The sequence below is a fragment of the Primulina eburnea genome, chromosome 16 (genome assembly GCF_022965805.1).
Source record: "Primulina eburnea isolate SZY01 chromosome 16, ASM2296580v1, whole genome shotgun sequence".
In the NCBI taxonomy this organism is placed as follows: domain Eukaryota; kingdom Viridiplantae; phylum Streptophyta; class Magnoliopsida; order Lamiales; family Gesneriaceae; genus Primulina; species Primulina eburnea.
In genome coordinates this window covers 8,735,344-8,754,104 of record NC_133116.1, presented here as the reverse complement: position 1 = coordinate 8,754,104, position 18,761 = coordinate 8,735,344, and the positions used below count along the sequence as shown (strand labels likewise).

Here is an 18,761-nt window from a genome sequence, read left to right as displayed (position 1 = left end):
TCACCAGCATTATCAAGTCTAATTTTCTTGATTGTATGATCGGGAAATTGATTCCACAATTTTATTATTTGAGCAAGTAATCATGCAAATACCACATTTCGAGTTGCTAATAAAGATACATGTGATCATCTGCTAGAGGCATCAGTCAATGCCATAAAATATCTAAATGGTCTACCTGGTGGATGAATTGGCCCACAAATATCACCTTGAATACGTTCAAGAAACATAGGCAATTCAGTTTGGATTTTAGCTATTGATGGTCTTATAATAAGTTTTCCAAGATAACATGTTTTGCATTGAAACTTATTATTTTGAAAGATCTTCTGGTCTTTCAGCAGATGACCATGTGTATCTTCTATAATTCTTCGAATCATGTTTAACCAGTATATCCTAATCGATCATGTCAATTGATTAATGTTGAAGAATTATCAACTACCATGTTTGATTCAATTGGACTCATATCTGTATAATGCATTCCAGTAGGGAACATGAGTAATTTTCAACTATATATTTATTTCTTGATTTATATGTGGTAAGACACATATGTTTCTTATTTCCTTCATTTATTGTCTGAGTATCATATCCATGGGAATATATGTCATTAAAATTCAACAAATTTCTTTTCGATTGTGATCAATCATTTATCAGAAATTTTGTACCATTAGTTAACAAAAAAATGTGCTTTACCACAACCTTTAATCAAGTCTACAAGACCTGATATTGTGTTCACCATTATTTTTGTTGGTTTTAGTTCCAAGAAATATCTTTTATCTCGGATAATAGTGTACGTTGTACCATTATCGGGTATGCAAACTTCCATAAGATTAGTTCCTTGTTTAGCTTTGTTCATAGCGGTTTCCATATTTGAACTTTAAAAAGAATATGCAATGAAAATAATTACTGACAATATATAGACATCATAATTATGCACATGAAAAATAAAATATTTTATATTTCAATTCCACTAATATATTGATTATTTTCGAAGAAATCATTCAGAAAATCTGCATCATAAAAATGAGTTGAATCACTCAAACGGCCACTGTGTTCGGTGAAGTTGGTCTCTTTTTCTTTTCCCTTTATTTATTCTTTATAGAGCTTACAAAGGTGCTCGGGGTTCGACAAATACGAGACCAATGTCCTGGAGTGTCGCATCTGAAACAAGAACTTTCAAATCATTTTGATTGATATTCATTAACACTCATATATATAATTATTATATAACACAATAAAAATATATAAACAGTAAAATAATCACATCACATTATTATAATGAGGTATCAGTTAATCTTTTTATATAATAACATGATATTATTCAAATATATATATACACAATAAATAAACAGTAACACAATAAAATTATATAAGCGATATAATAATTTAATCACATCACGTTATTATAATGAGGTGTCATAGACTCCTTTTATATAATAACATGATATTATATATTAAATATATACACAATAAAAATAAATAAACAGTAAAATAAATATTCTTACTTTTGAATATCGTTACGTTTTTCCTGTGTTTTGGAGCTTGGAAAAATATGGAGAACCGAACGTTTGAGTATCGTGCTGATAACGTGTTAAAAGTAAAAATTTACAGGAAAAAGTAAAAATCTCAAACTCACAAAATATATTAAATTACACACTTTATAAATTTTTTTCTACTTAATTGTGTGTTTTCTTCACAAATTGAGATACCTATTTATAAAATTTCTTTGGAAATCATCCAAAAATAAATATATCATTACATACATCATTACACACTAATTTTCAATATTTACATCCCTTATTTTCAATATTCAATGATTCCAACTCTTATTTTAAACTGATAAATCATATGTTTGGCCAATAATTCAAATTTTATCAAGAATTTTAACAAAGAAAAGATGGGCTTTGTATGATATCTCACCGAAACCTGTAACTTCTTGTGGCAAGAAAATTGCCACACCGATTTTATGGGCAAAAATTTTGCATCTATATATAGCAATTCTGATAGTAACATCTCACAGAACTAAAATTTACGTATATTTCCTTTTCACTTAAAAACTTTTATTAATTTCATGGATGAATTCAATGTAAATTTGCAGAACCCTAAACCTCCACTCTCACAAATGAATTCAAACATAGAACTATTCAACAACTTGGTTTCGATCGAAAGTTTCAACAGAAATCTCCAAGGGATTGGACCCTCCACGGTATTCAATGATGGATTCTTTTATCATAACGATCAGAATCAGTTTCCAATACAACTTAATGATGAAATTCCAAGAACAATGGAGACTGCCATTCCGGTTTACGATCCAACGTTTCATCTCTTCCCTCCAAGCCATGGATGCAACAACAAAAGTATAACTTTGGAGCCCGGAAACTTGGTTAAGCCTCCTATCAGTTTGTTCTGTGGAGCTGATTTTTTCGGACCAAACAAGGTTAAGTATGTTAATTCGTCATATTTCTGCTCAAGAATTATGAGGGGATCGAACCCTTTCTAAATAAATATTACACTCTTTTCTTGACAGAATTGTAATGGAAAGAAGAGAAAACGAACCAGAGAACGAGAAATGGAGAAGCCTAGAGAAGTTGTTCACGTCAGAGCAAAGAGAGGTCAAGCAACAGACAGCCACAGTTTGTCTGAAAGGGTATTATTGTAATTTAACGCAAACATCATGTCCCATTCCTTTTAAAATATGAGAGTTCATAATATAAAAAAATTTGGTTCCGCCCACGCTCATTTCTAATATTCGGGGAAATTATCAGATTTTTGTTCTCTAGCTAGATTGACATAAATTGGATTATGATCCTCTAATAAATCGAAATAAGGTCTTAAATATATGAATTCATAATATAAAAAAAGTTGGTTCTGCACACGTTCATTTCTAATATACGGAGAAATTATCATATTTTTGTTCTCTACATTGACATAAATTAGATTATGATCCTCTAATTAATCGAAATAAGGTCTTAATGCAATATTTTCTTTTTCATGTGTAATTTTAATCATTTTTTTTACTGAATGTTTCACTTTAAAATTCCAGTGAAAAATTAAAAATGTATGTATAAAAAGTCAAGTTATTACACCAAGGCTTGTTTTCAACCAACTAGGAGACTAAAATTTAATTTAGGCCAATTTTCAGGATCAATTTTTCTATTTTCCCGTTAATATATATTTTAACAATGTTTTTGACATGAGAACAATTTTTTAAGATTTTATCAAACAGCATAATAAATAATGGCTTTGTTCAAGCAAATTTTATGCTTTTTTTTTTTTTCTTGTACTAGTTACGACGAGACAAAATAAATGAAAAGCTGAGGTTCTTGCAAGATCTGGTCCCAGGATGTTATAAGGTAAGAATTTTCTTTTAAAAAAACATTACAGAAAGAAAATTTTCATTTTGTCTAAATTATGGGACATCGTAAAATTCACTGAGAATATGTAATTTACAGACGATGGGAATGGCTGTCATGTTGGATGTAATAATAAATTATGTACGATCTTTGCAAAACCAAATCAATGTAAGTAATACTTCTACATATACATACATATATATATATATATATATATATATATATATATATATAAAACATATTATTTCTGTTAAATTTTGCAATTTATTATGTGGTTCCGCTTTTTTTTTTTCAATATTGTATTTTACTGATTATTTTTTTATTTCCTTTATTTTTCCACTTTTTTTCAGTTCCTTTCCATGAAACTATCTGCAGCAAGTTTGTTCTACGATTTCCACTCATCGGAGGCAAAAATCATAGAAGCAAGACTGGTAAAGAGGTTTCTCCATGATTTTCATCATTTTTTAAATAAAATATAATAAATTATTTATGTTTAACTCTTGATTCGATCCACTATTTTTCATGTACAGACAAAATCTAATAATTTCATGTATTTTTGTCCAATCATTGTTATATTTGTGAATTGAGGTATTAATTAAATTTACAATAATTGGTCTTCCAGTTATGACACTGTTAAATCATTTCTATTTTCATGCAAACAATATTTGCTCAATGATTTAAAACACCGAGAAAAAGAGAAAATAATGGACTCGTTTATTTAATTCCTACGATTTCTCCATCATTCAATTAATGCAAACGCTGGATTTCTATAATTTTGGTGAACTGAATCATAATTATATTGTGGTACAACAGGGAACTACAGGATATGAAGCACAAGCTGGGATGGAAAAAAATGCAGGAGAAAACTATGGCGGATTCTCTCAGTTCCAAACATCTTGGCCTCTTTGAGTTTACTTTATATATATTCTAATTTATACTGTCCTATATATATATATATATATATATATATATATATATATATAATAAAAATTAGTGTGGTTATCCAATTTAATTACATCAAATTTGCTTGCTAATGCACAAATATATAATTAATTCGATGCTTCAGTTGTACAATTTTATATATATATTAGTGTGGTCATCCAATTTAATTACATCAAATTTGCTTGCTAATGCACAAATATATAATTAATTCGATGCTTCAGTTGTACAATTTTATATATATATATATATATATATATATATATATATATATATATATATTTACATGCATGATCCAACTACTAGAGTACAGAAAGATAGCGCCAAGAGAATGGAAACAATTAGTGAAAACTTCTAAATACTAAGTTGCTTGCTCAAATAGTTGGATGACGTTCTACGACAGTTGACGTAGGGATGCATCGAAGTGACTTTTCATTAGGATTTTTTCTTATATGCAGTGTAAACATATGATTAAGGCCCTAACTAATATTACAATCCCTATTCTGATGGCCCTCGATGGGTTTTAAGGGATAAGAATTTTATTTTATTTTTTGACAGAGAACTCGCAGCTATTATACTTAGGTGCATGCTGGATAAACTATCGGATTGAATGCAGTAGCTTGAAAATTAAACCACGTCAACAAGGTAACTACACTCCTTAAGTATTGTGTGACAGACTCGTCCAAAAATTTATTTGCAAAGGAATAGAACATGTGACCCGAAGTGGTCACAAGTATACATATTGCACCATTTTGGACACCCCTCAGGGACGATAAGGATTGTTGTTAGTTCTGTTATTGAAAGGTTAGCTAGTGAATATAATCAGGGGCGGAGCTAGAATAAAGATTCAGTGTAGGCTATGATATGCAATAATTAATAATAAAAAAAATCTTTTAATCATAAAACATCACAAAATAACTACCTTACAATTGTTCTTTTCGGGTCTTCATATTTTGAAACCTTTGTACAATAGATTCATTATCAACGGTCAGAAATATATCTTTCTCTACATAGATAATGAGATTATCATTCATCCAATCATCATTCATTCGATTGCGCAACCTGTCTTTCACAATTTTCATTGTAGAAAACACCCTCTCTACTGTCGTTCGTTGCAACCGGTAGAATTAATGCCAATGTCAAAAGCTTATAAACCAATAGGTACACCATATTTTTCTTTGAAATAACTAACTTCTTTGAAAGATCACCAGGTCCTTTCAATCTTTGAAATGCTTTGTTAGAACGCATATCACATATATAAGTTTCAAGTTGATGAGATCAAATCTTGAAAAATCTTTTGGATAAAATTCAGCTAGTTGCATCAATTTTTTCCTGTCAAAAGTATAAAAATCAAAATAAATCGCAGAAAGAAATCCAAACCCTAAACTTGAAGGCATGAAAAATTCCAACACGTCTCTATGAGCATATCAAATTTCGCAATACCCTACCAACAAAACGAATAGTAACTAGTTAGGGAAAATAATCAAACCCTTTTAGCCGGAGGAAAAAAAGAGAGCATAATTTTTAAAATCTCAATGCTCAAATTAAATCGAAACTTCCAATCCCACATAAAGATCCGATCCCCACAGCAGCAAGATGCAAGCTAATCAAAAATAAAAAAGGACCTTTTTGCAAGTTATCGGAGAAGCCAGAAAGTAAACGCAATCTGTGTTCCTCTTGAAGGCTTCTTCCTCAAGTGAAGGGTCCACATTTATAATTAGTATTAATTTTTTTGGCCCAGTGTGGGCTTTTAAAATTGAACCACTTACTATTAATTTTTTTTTGGCCCACATTTATAACTAGTATTATTTTTTTTGGCCCAGTGTGGGCAGCTAATAAGCTTCGCCCCTGAATATAACACTGGGCCTTAATAAGCTTCGCCCCTGAATATAATGGTGCTCTTTGTTCCAAGTTTCATTTTATGCTTATTAACTTTTTCGACGAAATATGTGCCTTTGCAAAAAATTTATAAAATTGGTCAATAAAATTGGTTTATACGGATTTTTAGGGGTTTTTTTATAATTAATTTAAAAATAAAAAAATATTTCAAAAATAATTTAAAATAAATTTTTTTACAAAATTATCTTAATCCGTGTTTTGTAAGCACGGATGCTCCACGTATAACTAGCATCCGTGCTTACAAAGCACGGATTCTCCACGTCAAAACGAGCATCCGTGCTTACACGTGCTCCACATCTTCCATCCACTCACCCTCATTTATTTGAAAAATAATTAAATATAGTTTTTTAATTTTGTGCTCATTTAAATTTAGTGAAAAATCTATATTTTTTGTATATGGGCCATTATTTTTTAAGAATATATCTTTATTTCTTATTTAATTTTATATTAATTTTCCAAGATGCTCAAACAATTAAGTTTCAAAATGTAGTACATTCTTACGTTTTAAATGATACGAATGCCGATTATTTTTTCACTTGTAAAAAAAAAATTAAATTTCGTTCATACAACTAAATCTTTTCAGATTAGATAAGCACGAATATTATTTGTAATATCAAGATTTTCTCTTCATTCTACATTATCATGAATATTCTTAGGATTTTAAATGATTCAATCCAAATATATTAAAAAATATTTTTTTAATTTCATTAACAGATATGGCAAAAACTTGTGTGAGACGATCTCACGGGTTGTGGGTACTCGGACGCTAACTCATCTTCTAAATCATCTTTGGGATTAATTGGATCAATTATATAATCTCGGTCTAAATTTTTTTTCAAAAAAAATACACAATTGTACAAATAATATCATAATTTATGTTTTATTTTGTTTAAACATCAAGATCAAATGTAATATCTACCAAATGATCCAAGATCCAACATTTGTTCAAACTACAATCATACAAACTAGGTTTCAACCACTACACATCAAGTGATGAAAATCCTCTCTACTTCTGGGCCCGGATCTCCACTCTAATCTCGATCTCTCATCATCTTCTCGACCCTGATCCTGTTCCACCTATTGTCTTGCTCACATACAAACACAACAACAGCCGGATAACTCCGGTGAGAATATAATTCCCAGTATAAACAATGTATACATGCATTTCATATAAAAGCATATTCAAAAGCATATGACAGTTATCAATGGCATGTATCATAATCTAAAAAACATATATCGATATAAAACAGTAAATTAAATTCTTTGACTCTTAATCTCTGACTCGACTCTTATCTAGGGATCCCGGTTCCCGGACGTTGGTACATTATATCGAATCTCTACAATAGGAGTCGATCTAATCCTAAGCACATGTATATAAACCAAACATCCGATATCTTGGCACCTCTGCCAAATACTCTTTCTCAATATCTATCTTCTATCTACTTTTCTATAAATCAATACAATAAGCATACACATTCAAGGAATACAAAGGTATTAAAACAATAGTAAGTAAGTACGTGGTTTTGGGAAACTCGAGTTATCTCTTACTCGAGTCATATCTCCCGGTTAACATTAATTTATACATTTCTTTTCTCGGGGTTTAGCTTTGTTCTGTCTTTGAAATCTTCAATACCGATATGGAATAACATGTTCGAGAATTATTATATCAATATGTTGGAACTTTTCAAGTTCGCAATCTTGATTTTGATGGTAACAAAACTTGTTAATTTTGTTACTAATGATCTACCTTAGTTGTGCAGTATCTAGGATCACCTACGAGTTGTTTACATCGCAAAACTGAAGATCCAACTGATCGCTCAAAATGAATCAGTTCAACTGGCTACGACATTTGAGCAGTACAGCTGATTGAACAATTGATAGATAATTCAGCAAGAAAACCTCAGAAGCCTGGCCAGCCGAAAGAGTGATCAGTCCAACTGATGAAGAAACCCAGCTGATCAGTCCAACTGAACGAGTGTGAAATCAGTTCCACTGACGAGTCAACTGATTTTCACCAGCCCAACTGAAAGATCAGTTCAAACTGACCAGTTCGAAGCATCAGTTAGAATCCTTCAGTTATGGACGATGATAGATTCTTTCGAGTGGATTCCAGCTGTGCGAGAAGGTACAAAGCCTTTGCCCAGTCAAAGGACAATAATGGACGCTGCATCAGAGCATTAAAGACAAAAAGCTTCAGAGGAAAAGTCAAAAAACGAGACACATAGTCCAAGAAGCCGATTCAAATGCAACGGATACAATAAATAAGTCTCACTGTACGATCAGCTTCCTCCTCTTATATAAAGAGAAGAGCGGTGAAAACTCAAACAATAGAGGGAGCACATATACAATACTAGACAGTAAAGGGCACGATCAGTTGCATATCAGCTTTCAGAAGCACTTAAGCCAGAGGGAATTATTCATCGTGATATCTGCTTAGTTTAGAAGCCTGTTATCCCTCAGTGTGTGAGAACGTTTCTGTTCAGTTCTCACACACATTCACTCTCAAAACCACCCAAAACAGTCTTGCACAAAGACGTAAAACTTGTGTATGTAGTCATTCTCACATAGACGTTAAATAAGTGTTGACTGAAAGTGTTGTTTTCAGTTGTAGCTAGGAGTTCAGTTTAGGCAGTAGATAAGTCCTAGCTGAGTGGGCTTGTACACGTACTTGTATAAATCAAAGTCTTCTAGTGTATCCTATCTGTGGAGATAGAAGGGTGACGTAGGAGCAGTTGAAGTCTCCGAACATCCATAAATATATCTTGTGTATTTAACTGATTATCTATCGTTTTAAAATTGTTTTGATTAGTTAGAGTGTTCGTGTGTTCAGTTGTTATCATAACTGAAATACAAGAATGCAAAAACTAATATGTGTTCTTTCAGTTAGTCAGTTTACACAAACTAAAATATTTTCTAACATTTCAGTTTTCCTCACGAAGGATTACTTCGAGTTTCTTCCGCTTGGTTTAAAACCAAACTCGATTTAATTCATCGGTGTTAATATTCTTAGAACACAAGCTATTGAAGCTCATTGAAGGTTGTTATGTGCGAAATGCCTTCGAAGGCTCTAGCACAAACGATCCATCAAATATACAACTCAATACCAGAAATCTCAATCTAATATGTTTCGACGGCATAACAGCATAATCTCGAGATACCGGTGATACAAACAACATACGGCCAATCTTAACAACTCATAATCAATCAACAAACACAACTCCAATACCAAATCTGTATAATCTCAATCAAATCAATCTGAAAATGATAACAATTTCATACGGTATTCATTTTTTGATCCGGTTTCGGTTATACAATTACCACAATCTCAGGAACACATAATATAAATCATATCATGATTTCTTCCAATATCCAATTTTCGAATCATATCGAAACATAAGAAAACTTACGTACTTTTGAAGCTCTAGAAAGGAGAAGTAATAAACTATTCTCGGATCTAAATTCTGACGGCCGGATCTTGAACAAAATTCAAATTCCTAAGATATGGAAAAATTCAAGAACTTCCACGGAGCTTTCGATTTTCTTGCTTGAATTCGCAATTTAATTGAAAGAGTCTGCCATATAAGGACATAGCAAGACATGTGGCATATTTTCCTTCAGCATGTCTCGCGCATATCCGCGTCTTTCACCGGCCCATATGCTCGAGACTCTCTGTCTCGGCATTTTCCAAACACACAAGCTCGTGCACATGCGCGCCCTGTCTCGCGCATATGCGCGAGGTCTTCTGCCTTGCTCGCGCATATGCGCGCCTCATCTCCGCGCATATGCGCAAGGCCTTCTGTCCTCGCACTATATAACACGTCTTCTTCTTATCTTTCTCGGTATATTCCTTCCATAATCACATCAATTTATAAATCAATAATCGCGGATTAACAGGATAAAACTTCGGGCATTACACGGGTCGTATTTTGTGATACGGATCTCTTATTTGAGTTATCCAAAAAAAAGTATTACTTTTTATGCTAAGAGTATTACTATTTATTGCGAATATTGGTAGGGTTGACCCATCTTACAGATAAAGATTCGTGAGATCGTCTCACAAGAGACATACTCAACAGATATATGAGAAAAATTTACCAAATATGATCTGTTAGTGAAATTCATTAACATCTACTATGTTGCTTTTTGTGAATTATTGTGTAGTATATTTCTTTTTTGTGCATTATTGTCATGGGAATGACGTCCTATATGTAGTTACATCAAGCCTTTTAGAGACACTTTGACAAATTTTATTTCGTTATCGATATTTTGGATTTCTTTTGGAAAATTGAGCTTATTTTTTCTATATACATTTTTATCAGGAAGCTTCTGTATTTTTCGGGAAAATAACCAAAATGGTCCGAGAAGTTTGTCCGTTTTGTCTTTTGGGCCTGTAAGTATTCAATTTTGGATTACAGTCAAGTCAGTTATATAAAGTTTTGAATTTTATTCATTTTTCATGGAGTGCTGACGTGGATGTTACTAAATACTGAGGGGACACTGAAAAACGTTGCTGTGACACTAGAAAATATCGACGTGTATTTCATCACTAAATACAAAAATGACTAAAAATCAAAACATAACCTAACGTACATATCAAAACCCAAAATTAAATACTTATATTACCTAATTATAAAATGGTCGAAGTTATAACAGGATATTTTAGTTATTATTATGCACCTTTTCACTTTATAATGCTGCTAGTAATTGATGCTTCATTAGATAGCAAAATGGATCAATGTAACGATCGTAGAGCTTGTCGTTGAGACTACTATTACAATTTCATTATCATTTCGCGGAACGTCGCGGTGTGAATTTTTAAAAAAAGTAAAAATTAGAAAATTATTACACTTCGAAAATATATATAGATTACATTAATAATGAAGGGAAAATAAATGAACCGATCTCACAGTGGAATGGGAGAAATTCCAAAAGCTGTTCAGGTATGAGATTGTGCAGTTGAGGAGTACTTAAAAAGATTCGATAGGTACTACTCATATCAAGAAGTTGCATATTCTTTTCGGGAGCTCATCACATAAGAACTCCAAAGTTAAGCATGCTTGACTTAATTAGAACAATAATGAGTTGTGTGACCCCCTTGAATGTTTCATAAGGTACATGTAAGTGAGGACATAAACACGCTGGAAAGACTCTTCTTGGTACATTGGGAACAGTCGTTGAATCTGGAGTGTTACAATTGGTATCAAAGCCAACCTCTCATAGCACAGTGTGGTTCGGGGACGAATCGAGCGGAAGCTGGTAGGCATGTGAAGCCCGAGGCCAAAGAGGGCGGAGAATGATCGCCGGTGCCATGAGTTTATACGGACAATGAGCAGTTCCAAGCAAGATTATAGGCGAAGAGAAAATAAATGAACCAGTCCCAAGCGGAATTAGAGGGATTTCAAAAATTATTCAAGTAGACAACTGTGAAATTGAGGAATACTTTAAAAGATTTGATAGGTACCGTTCATATTGTTGCACGTTTTCAATACCGCAAGTTTACGGTGTCAAGTTTTAGTACTGGGTTGAGTACAGATATCGATACCACGAAGAGTAATTATTTAAAATTGTATATTAATTACCATAATTGACATAGCTCAACTTTATTTAGACAAATCAAATAGTTGGTTTATAATCAATTCAAATAAAATAACAAATCCGGTAATTCTAACACGCAGTAGAAAATTCACTGAGTAAATAAATCTAGAGATATGATTTCGTCTGGTTTCCCCTATGCTAAATTAAAATTGACTGATATATTATTAAATTGCACCATGTTTACTACCCAAGAATTCGCAATATTTTTTATTCCCTCTGTCGAGTGATAAATAGAAATGTACTACATATTACTGATTTTTATATGTCTATTCAAAATCACGTAACACGTAATAAATGTAAACAAGGTTCTTTTCATGGATTCACCAGAGTTATACGTTTTTTGCACGTTATAAACATCTGACGATGCGATTTCCCCTGTCCTAATTTCAATCCCCTCTGTCGAGTGTAAGATCTTAATTATTTGATCAATCGAATTATGGCCAGTAATTCAACAGCATTAATGACAAGAAATCGCAAATAAACACGAAGAATTAATTCATGAAATTTCAAAACGTCAATAACATAGGGTAGACCAAGACTACATCAATCTCTAGGAAAAAGAATTAATTCATACTCGAATTTAAATCAATAAAAAACCTATTTGTAATCATTAAAAACGTAAAAGTAAGAGTGAAAGTGCGTCTCTGTGTCCGAATCCAACGTCTTTTAACTCTGTTCTTGGCGTCCCGTGCTCCGTGCGCTCTCACTTGTTATCCTTTCCTCGAATGATATGACGGTTGTGCCAAGAATATTCGGGACCCCTAAAAAAAACACGCCGAAACCTATTTAAGTCTGAACGTTCGCGCCGCGCGCATATGCGCGAAATAGACTCGCGCATATGCGCGGGTCTCAATGTGCATTGTCTTCTTATTGCGCGCATATGCGCCGTTCATGGTCTTGCCTCTTGTCCCTCGCGCATATGCGCGCCATGAGTGGCGCATATGCGCGGGGCTTACTGTATTTTCACCTCGCTTAGGGCATTGCTCGTGCATATGCACGATTTTACTCGCGCATATGCGCGAGCCTCACTGTATTCGAATTTTGATTGCTCACACTTCTTCTCCTAGGCGCCATTTTAGCTCGTTTTCACGCACATGTTGTAGCCACACCTAGATTCCTGCAATCACACCAAAAAAACAACAAAAGCGCGTAATTCCGCCCAAAAAGACTAACGATCTATATGAAGTATAAGAATAATTTAATTGCATAAAATGCACTTATCAAATCCCCCAAACTTAAACTTTTGCTAGTCCCAAGCAAAATAAAATAAATAAAACATTAGCTAGACTCAACTAAACACATCCTAAAGAAAGTAACTAAACGAACAAGAATTGTGGAATAAAGGATAACCACTAGCCTCAGAGATTACAGTTTCCATGATATTGAATCGAACACATGCCACATTACTCACAATTCACGTGCGTTTGTGTTCTGCTATTCTCGTTTACCCACTTCAAATGCCAAGATAAGTTCATAACTTTTCATCTCATAAAATTTTGGACTCCTCGACACACATGTAATTAGCAAAATCATTGAGACCCACATTTACCTTCACAAATCAACAGGACTTATAAGGTAGCATTTGACTAAAAAAAGTGGTATTATGAAGAAAACAATTAACCAAATAAAATCCAATATCATGAGATGCGCACATGTACACAATCAAATTATGTGTCTATCGACGGCATTTTTCAAGTGTCCATAGTCTTAACTTTGACAACTCTTCTCCACTAGTATATTGGATACGTGTGACTCGGTTAATAGGTCTTTTAAGCTTATAACGTTATACTATGGCTAATGGCTACAAATGAAGGTAGGAATCAAAAGTGAGAGAAAGCAACCAATTTATTTTTCAACATGCTTCTCCTTCTTCCTCTTATTTCACAGCCACTTGCTTTGCCACAACATATTCATCATTATTTCCTCTTTTTCACATCGATACGTCATACTTTTTGTTTAATATGTATTCAACTTTTTCCTTCTCCCTTTTTTTTTCAACATCTCTTTTTTTTATTCATCTTTTTCCTCGTTTTTCGATGATAATCTGATATGCACACAAGGGAGAAGACTTTTGCAGTGATACACAGGTTCGTTTTCTCTCAGTTTTCGGTAGGTATTCAGTGTATGTGCTCAAAAGTTGGTAGTTGACGTAGGAGTTTAGAATTGAAATGAATGGGGGCTTTTGTGTGCCTTGGAACACTCCATCCGAGTTTCATTAAGCTCAAACATGGTACACTAGGGCATAATATGATGTTATGGGTAGGCTTGAAAGGCTTAAACGTTCCAAAAATCGCCTAAATCATCCCTAAGTCACACAATACCCGTATCTCGCCTCGAGGAGTGCCAAACCAAGTTCTAGACTACTTTCAATTTACCAATCAACAAACACAGACAGATCGTGTTTTCGGGTATTCAAACAGAACAAATCACACATCTCATTCTCATTTAGGCTCAAAGGGCTAACAAATGACAATTTTTTCAAGGAAAAACAGGCCCAACATATTTCAAAGACTGCCAGAATCATTTTCGGGTTAGTGAACATGCAACTCAATAACAAGTAATCAACATAAATGTTTTGGAGTCCATTCATACATTCCAAATAACAAATCACATGAACACTCTCTTAGCATCAGATGTATCAACAATCATAGCAATCGTGAATTAATTTGTAAACGGTTAAGTAAAGAGAGCATGCATTCGGATTTGTAATCAAGGAACAACATGAATTTCGGGTCAACTCTCATCATTGTTTGGTTATCACCTTAATTCCACAATTCTAAAAAAATTAACGACTACGAAAAACATAAAGACTAAATTAAATATTTTTTCAATAAATAAGTAAACATCAAAATTAAATACTAAAGAAACAAATCAACTCATATTAAATAATCAAATCACCCCCCCCCCCCCCCAAACTTAAAATATGCATTGTCCTCAATGTATAAACTAGAAAGAAATGGGACAAGCATACCTCACACGACGAGCGCCAGTGGTCACCGTCATCATCATCGACATCCTCATCCATGTGCTGGGGTGGGGCCTGTGGAGGAGCTCCTAGATACTGTGGTGGTGGTCCTGGATACTGTGGTGGCCAAGCATGTGGCTGGGGAAACATGTGATCTCTGGACCTATAGGTGGGAACCGTTGAGCAAGCACGGAGGTGAAGTCCATTATGAATCCCATGAAATAGTCGGTGCGGTACTGAAGTAAATCTAGCACCTTGCGCTGCTCAACTAGTAACTGACTCTGATCCTGCATCTCATTCTCTGGTCGCCTCAATCTGTCTCCCCTGTACTCTCTTGCTGCTGCAGGTGGTGGTCCTGGAAGCTGTGGATGCGGGAGCTCCTCTTCAGCTGGATACTCGTAGGGAACATAAGATGCCGCTCAAAAGAAAGCAACAATGGGAGCCTTCGGCTTGAGTACCGGCTCATCAGGGGCCCATGTGACGCCGACCTGGCGGCATAGCTCGGTAACCGTGTGAGGACAAGGAAGAGCAACCGTGGCTAACCCTGCGCCAGCTCTCATAATCGAGCCATAAATGAGTTTCCCCACATCAACTGATTTTCCCTTTAGGATGGCATAAACCAATGCGGCTTTGTCTTTGGTGACATCGTAGTAGTGAGAAGACGGGAGAATCCGGGCTAGTACAAAAGATGTCCAAGCGCTGGCGTTAGGGCCCATGTCGGATTGCTTTAAAGATGTAGGCCCGCTCGCGCTCATTTTCCAGACAGCGCCGGCCTCACAAATGGTCCGGATGACATCTGTGTAATTAACTCCTGCTTCGAGGAACTCACTGTATTAGTCCTGATCGAAACTGGACATCTGATATAGCGTGTTGATCGTTCGAGAATCGAACGACACCAATTTCCCTCGGACCAATACTTTAGATTCGTCATGCCGAATCCGGAGGTTGGCGTAGAATTCTCGCACAATCGAGATGACAACGTCCGAAGGATGTTGAGCGAATTCAACCCATTGCCTTCGTTCCAGTTCATTTATGATCACACCACGTGCAATAGACAAATTGAACCCCCGTTCCGATATTATGGGCCGTGTCATAGTACTATCATATACCTTTTGGGCCTCCTCGTTCCAAAACCTGTGAGAATCGAAGCTTGAAGAGGAAGATGCACCCTTCTTTGATTTCTTTTTCGGTGCCATCACTCAATACTCAAATATCGCAACCAACACCAACTAAATTCAACAAACAGAAAAACCAAAATCGAAGCTAATCGCACCCCAAACTTGAACACTATAATTGCACCACACCAATAATCCAATAAGCAATGCAACGTACAACCCAATCACAGAAGATTTATACCAATTCGACATACCAAGCTCACGATATCAAGAGTTCCCCCAAATTACTTGAACCAATTTCTATCAAATCCGAAAATTTTAACAAATCTGAAGAGAAACCCCTTACTTGAACGAGAGGATGACCGGAATTAGGAGTGCGGGCATAAATCACGGCGGTGATTGGCGGCGGCGGCGAGGGTTGTTGAGAGGGAGAATCGGATGTGTTTCTGGAAGAAGGGTTCGCGATTGACTCTTTTTTTTCAAAATTGGGTCGCGCGCATCTGCGCGCCTTGAAGCGGCGCATATGCGCGTCTGCTACTGGCCGGCATGCTGGAATGTGGCGTATATGCGCGCCTGGATTTGCGCATATGCGCCGACCTCTCTGTAAGTTTCGTGCATATGCACGCCGCGCATATGCGTCGAGCCCTCTGCCAATATTGCTCATGTGCGCGGAAATTCGTCGCGCATGTGCTCGGGGCACACTGCCCATAACCTTCTTGATTTTTTTTAATAAATAAATAAATAACCTGCAAAAAAAATAAAACAATTCCAAAATACTTGAATAGAGATGATTAAAATTAATAAACTAAAGAAGTGAAATAAAATCATAAAGGCAAACGAATGCAAAAATAAATAAATATGGGTTGCCTCCCACACAGCGCTTGGTTTAACGTCATCAGCCTGACTTTCTCCTGTCTACTTTGGTTCTCCAAGTGGGATGTTGTCCATGTGTCGCACTTCATTTCCAAAGTAATGCTTGACCCTTTGACCATTGATTTTAAATGTCTGTCCATTGGTGCACTTTAACTCAATTGCACCATGTGGATACACTTTTTCTACTGTGAACGGTCCAGACCATCGTGATTTTAACTTACCAGGAAACAACCTCAGTCGAGAATTGAATAATAACACCTGTTGCCCTGGTTCGAAATCTCGTCGAAGAATCTGCTTGTCGTGCCATCTTTTGGCCTTTTCTTTGTATATCTTTGCATTTTCGTATGCATCATTCCTGAATTCCTTCATCTCATTGAGTTGCAGCAGTCGTTGCTCGCCAGATGCTCCCATATCAAAATTTAGCTTTTTGACAGTCCAAAATGCTTTGTGCTCCAGTTCCAAAGGTAGATGGCAAGCTTTCCCAAATACCAACCTATAAGGAGACATCCCGATAGGTGTCTTGTATGCAGTCTTGTACGCCCATAATGCATCAACTAGCTTGATCGCCCAATCCTTCCGGTTTGTCTTCACTGTTTTTTTCTAATATTTGCTTAATCTCCCGGTTGGATATCTCTGCTTGCCCATTAGCTTGCGGGTGGTATGTCAGTGTCACCATGTGCTTCACATTATACTTAGCCAACAGTGAGTTAAAAAATTTGTTACAGAAATGCGTACCTTCATCACTGATAATGGCTCTAGGCGTTCCAAATCTTGTTAAGATGTTCCTGTGGACAAACTTAACAACAACTCGAGCATCATTAGTACTGGTGGCAATGGCTTCCACCCATTTGGACACATAATCAACACCAAGTAAAATGTAAGATTGACTAAAAGAGGATGAGAATGGACCCATAAAGTCAATACCCCATACATCAAAGAGTTCCACCTCCAAAATATTTGTTAGTGGTAATTCATGTCGTCTAGAAATATTGCCAACTCTTTGGCATTTATCACATGACTTAACTAACGTATAACTGTCCTTAAACAGATTAGGCCAATAAAAACCTGACTGTAATACCTTAGCTGCTGTTCTAGATGCTCCAAAGTGTCCACCGTAAGGTGAGGAATGACACTGCTCTAGAATCGTACCCGCTTCTTCCTCTGCTACACATTGTCTAATTATCTGATCAGCGTATCTCTTGAATAAGAAGGGATCGTCCCACAGATAAAACTTGGCATCATGAAGAAATTTCTTATTTTGGTGATAAGTTAAATCTGAAGGTAATTCCCCTGCAGCCAGAAAATTAGCTATATCTGCAAACCAAGGATGTGTAACATTTACCTTGAAGAGTTTTTCGTCTGGGAACGACTCATTAATCACTCCACCTTCAGTTCTTTCTTCCAGCTCTAGGCGTGACAAGTGATCCGGCACCTGGTTCTCACAACTTTTCTTGTCTTTGACTTCAAAGTCAAATTCTTGAAGTAGGAGTATCCATCGTATCAACCTGGGCTTTTCATATTTTTTGGCAAAAAAGTAACGAAGAGCTGCATGGTCAGTGAAAACAGTTACCTTTGTGCCAATGAGATATGTTCTGAACTTGTCGAATGCAAACACCACTGCTAGCATCTCTTTCTCAGTAGTTGTGTAATTCTGTTGAGCTGGATTGAGTGTACGACTTGCATAGTAGATAGCCTTCAACATCTTGTCTCGTCTTTGTCTCAATGCTGCTCCCACAGCATAGTCGCTAGCATCGAACATGAGCTCAAAGGGCTCCTTCCAATCAGGCACTTCCAAAGGGCTCACTGTGCGTTGTCTTCTTCTTGCGCGCATATGCGCGCCATGAACGGCGCATATGCGTGCTGCTCTCTGGTCTCGCCTCTTGTCCCTCATTACTGTATTTTCACCTCGCTTAGGGCATTGCTCGCGCATATGCGCGATCTTACTCGCGCATATACACGAGCCTCACTGTATTCTAAATTTTGATTGCTCACACTTCTTTTCCTAGGCGCCATTTTAGCTCATTTTCA

At 35.6% G+C, this 18,761-nt stretch overlaps 2 protein-coding genes across 2 annotated transcripts; one reads left to right on the top strand and one right to left on the bottom strand.

Annotated features, from left to right (window-relative positions):
- The first annotated feature begins 2,033 nt into the window (after positions 1 to 2,033).
- On the top strand, positions 2,034 to 4,307 carry LOC140816944 (transcription factor BEE 3-like). Its single transcript, XM_073176457.1, has 6 exons — positions 2,034 to 2,431; positions 2,522 to 2,641; positions 3,282 to 3,347; positions 3,447 to 3,515; positions 3,698 to 3,778; positions 4,161 to 4,307. Exons 1-6 carry the CDS (start codon positions 2,066 to 2,068, stop codon positions 4,254 to 4,256), a joined length of 798 nt encoding a protein of 265 aa, XP_073032558.1. The 5' UTR covers positions 2,034 to 2,065; the 3' UTR covers positions 4,257 to 4,307.
- Positions 4,308 to 16,775: 12,468 nt separating this feature from the next.
- LOC140815989 (uncharacterized) lies at positions 16,776 to 17,240 on the bottom strand. Its single transcript, XM_073175056.1, has one exon. The coding sequence runs from the start codon at positions 17,238 to 17,240 to the stop codon at positions 16,776 to 16,778; it is 465 nt and encodes a 154-aa protein (XP_073031157.1).
- Positions 17,241 to 18,761: the final 1,521 nt, after the last annotated feature.

Bases quoted from the DNA above. Each gene is read 5' to 3' on its own strand.
- LOC140816944 (XM_073176457.1), top strand. From the start codon at position 2,066: ATGGATGAATTCAATGTAAATTTGCAGAACCCTAAACCTCCACTCTCA. The intron at 3,348-3,446 runs GTAAGAATTTTC...TGTAATTTACAG, and splicing joins TGGTCCCAGGATGTTATAAG to ACGATGGGAATGGCTGTCAT. The intron at 3,516-3,697 runs GTAAGTAATACT...ACTTTTTTTCAG, and splicing joins CTTTGCAAAACCAAATCAAT to TTCCTTTCCATGAAACTATC.
- LOC140815989 (XM_073175056.1), bottom strand. From the start codon at position 17,240: ATGTCTCCTTATAGGTTGGTATTTGGGAAAGCTTGCCATCTACCTTTG.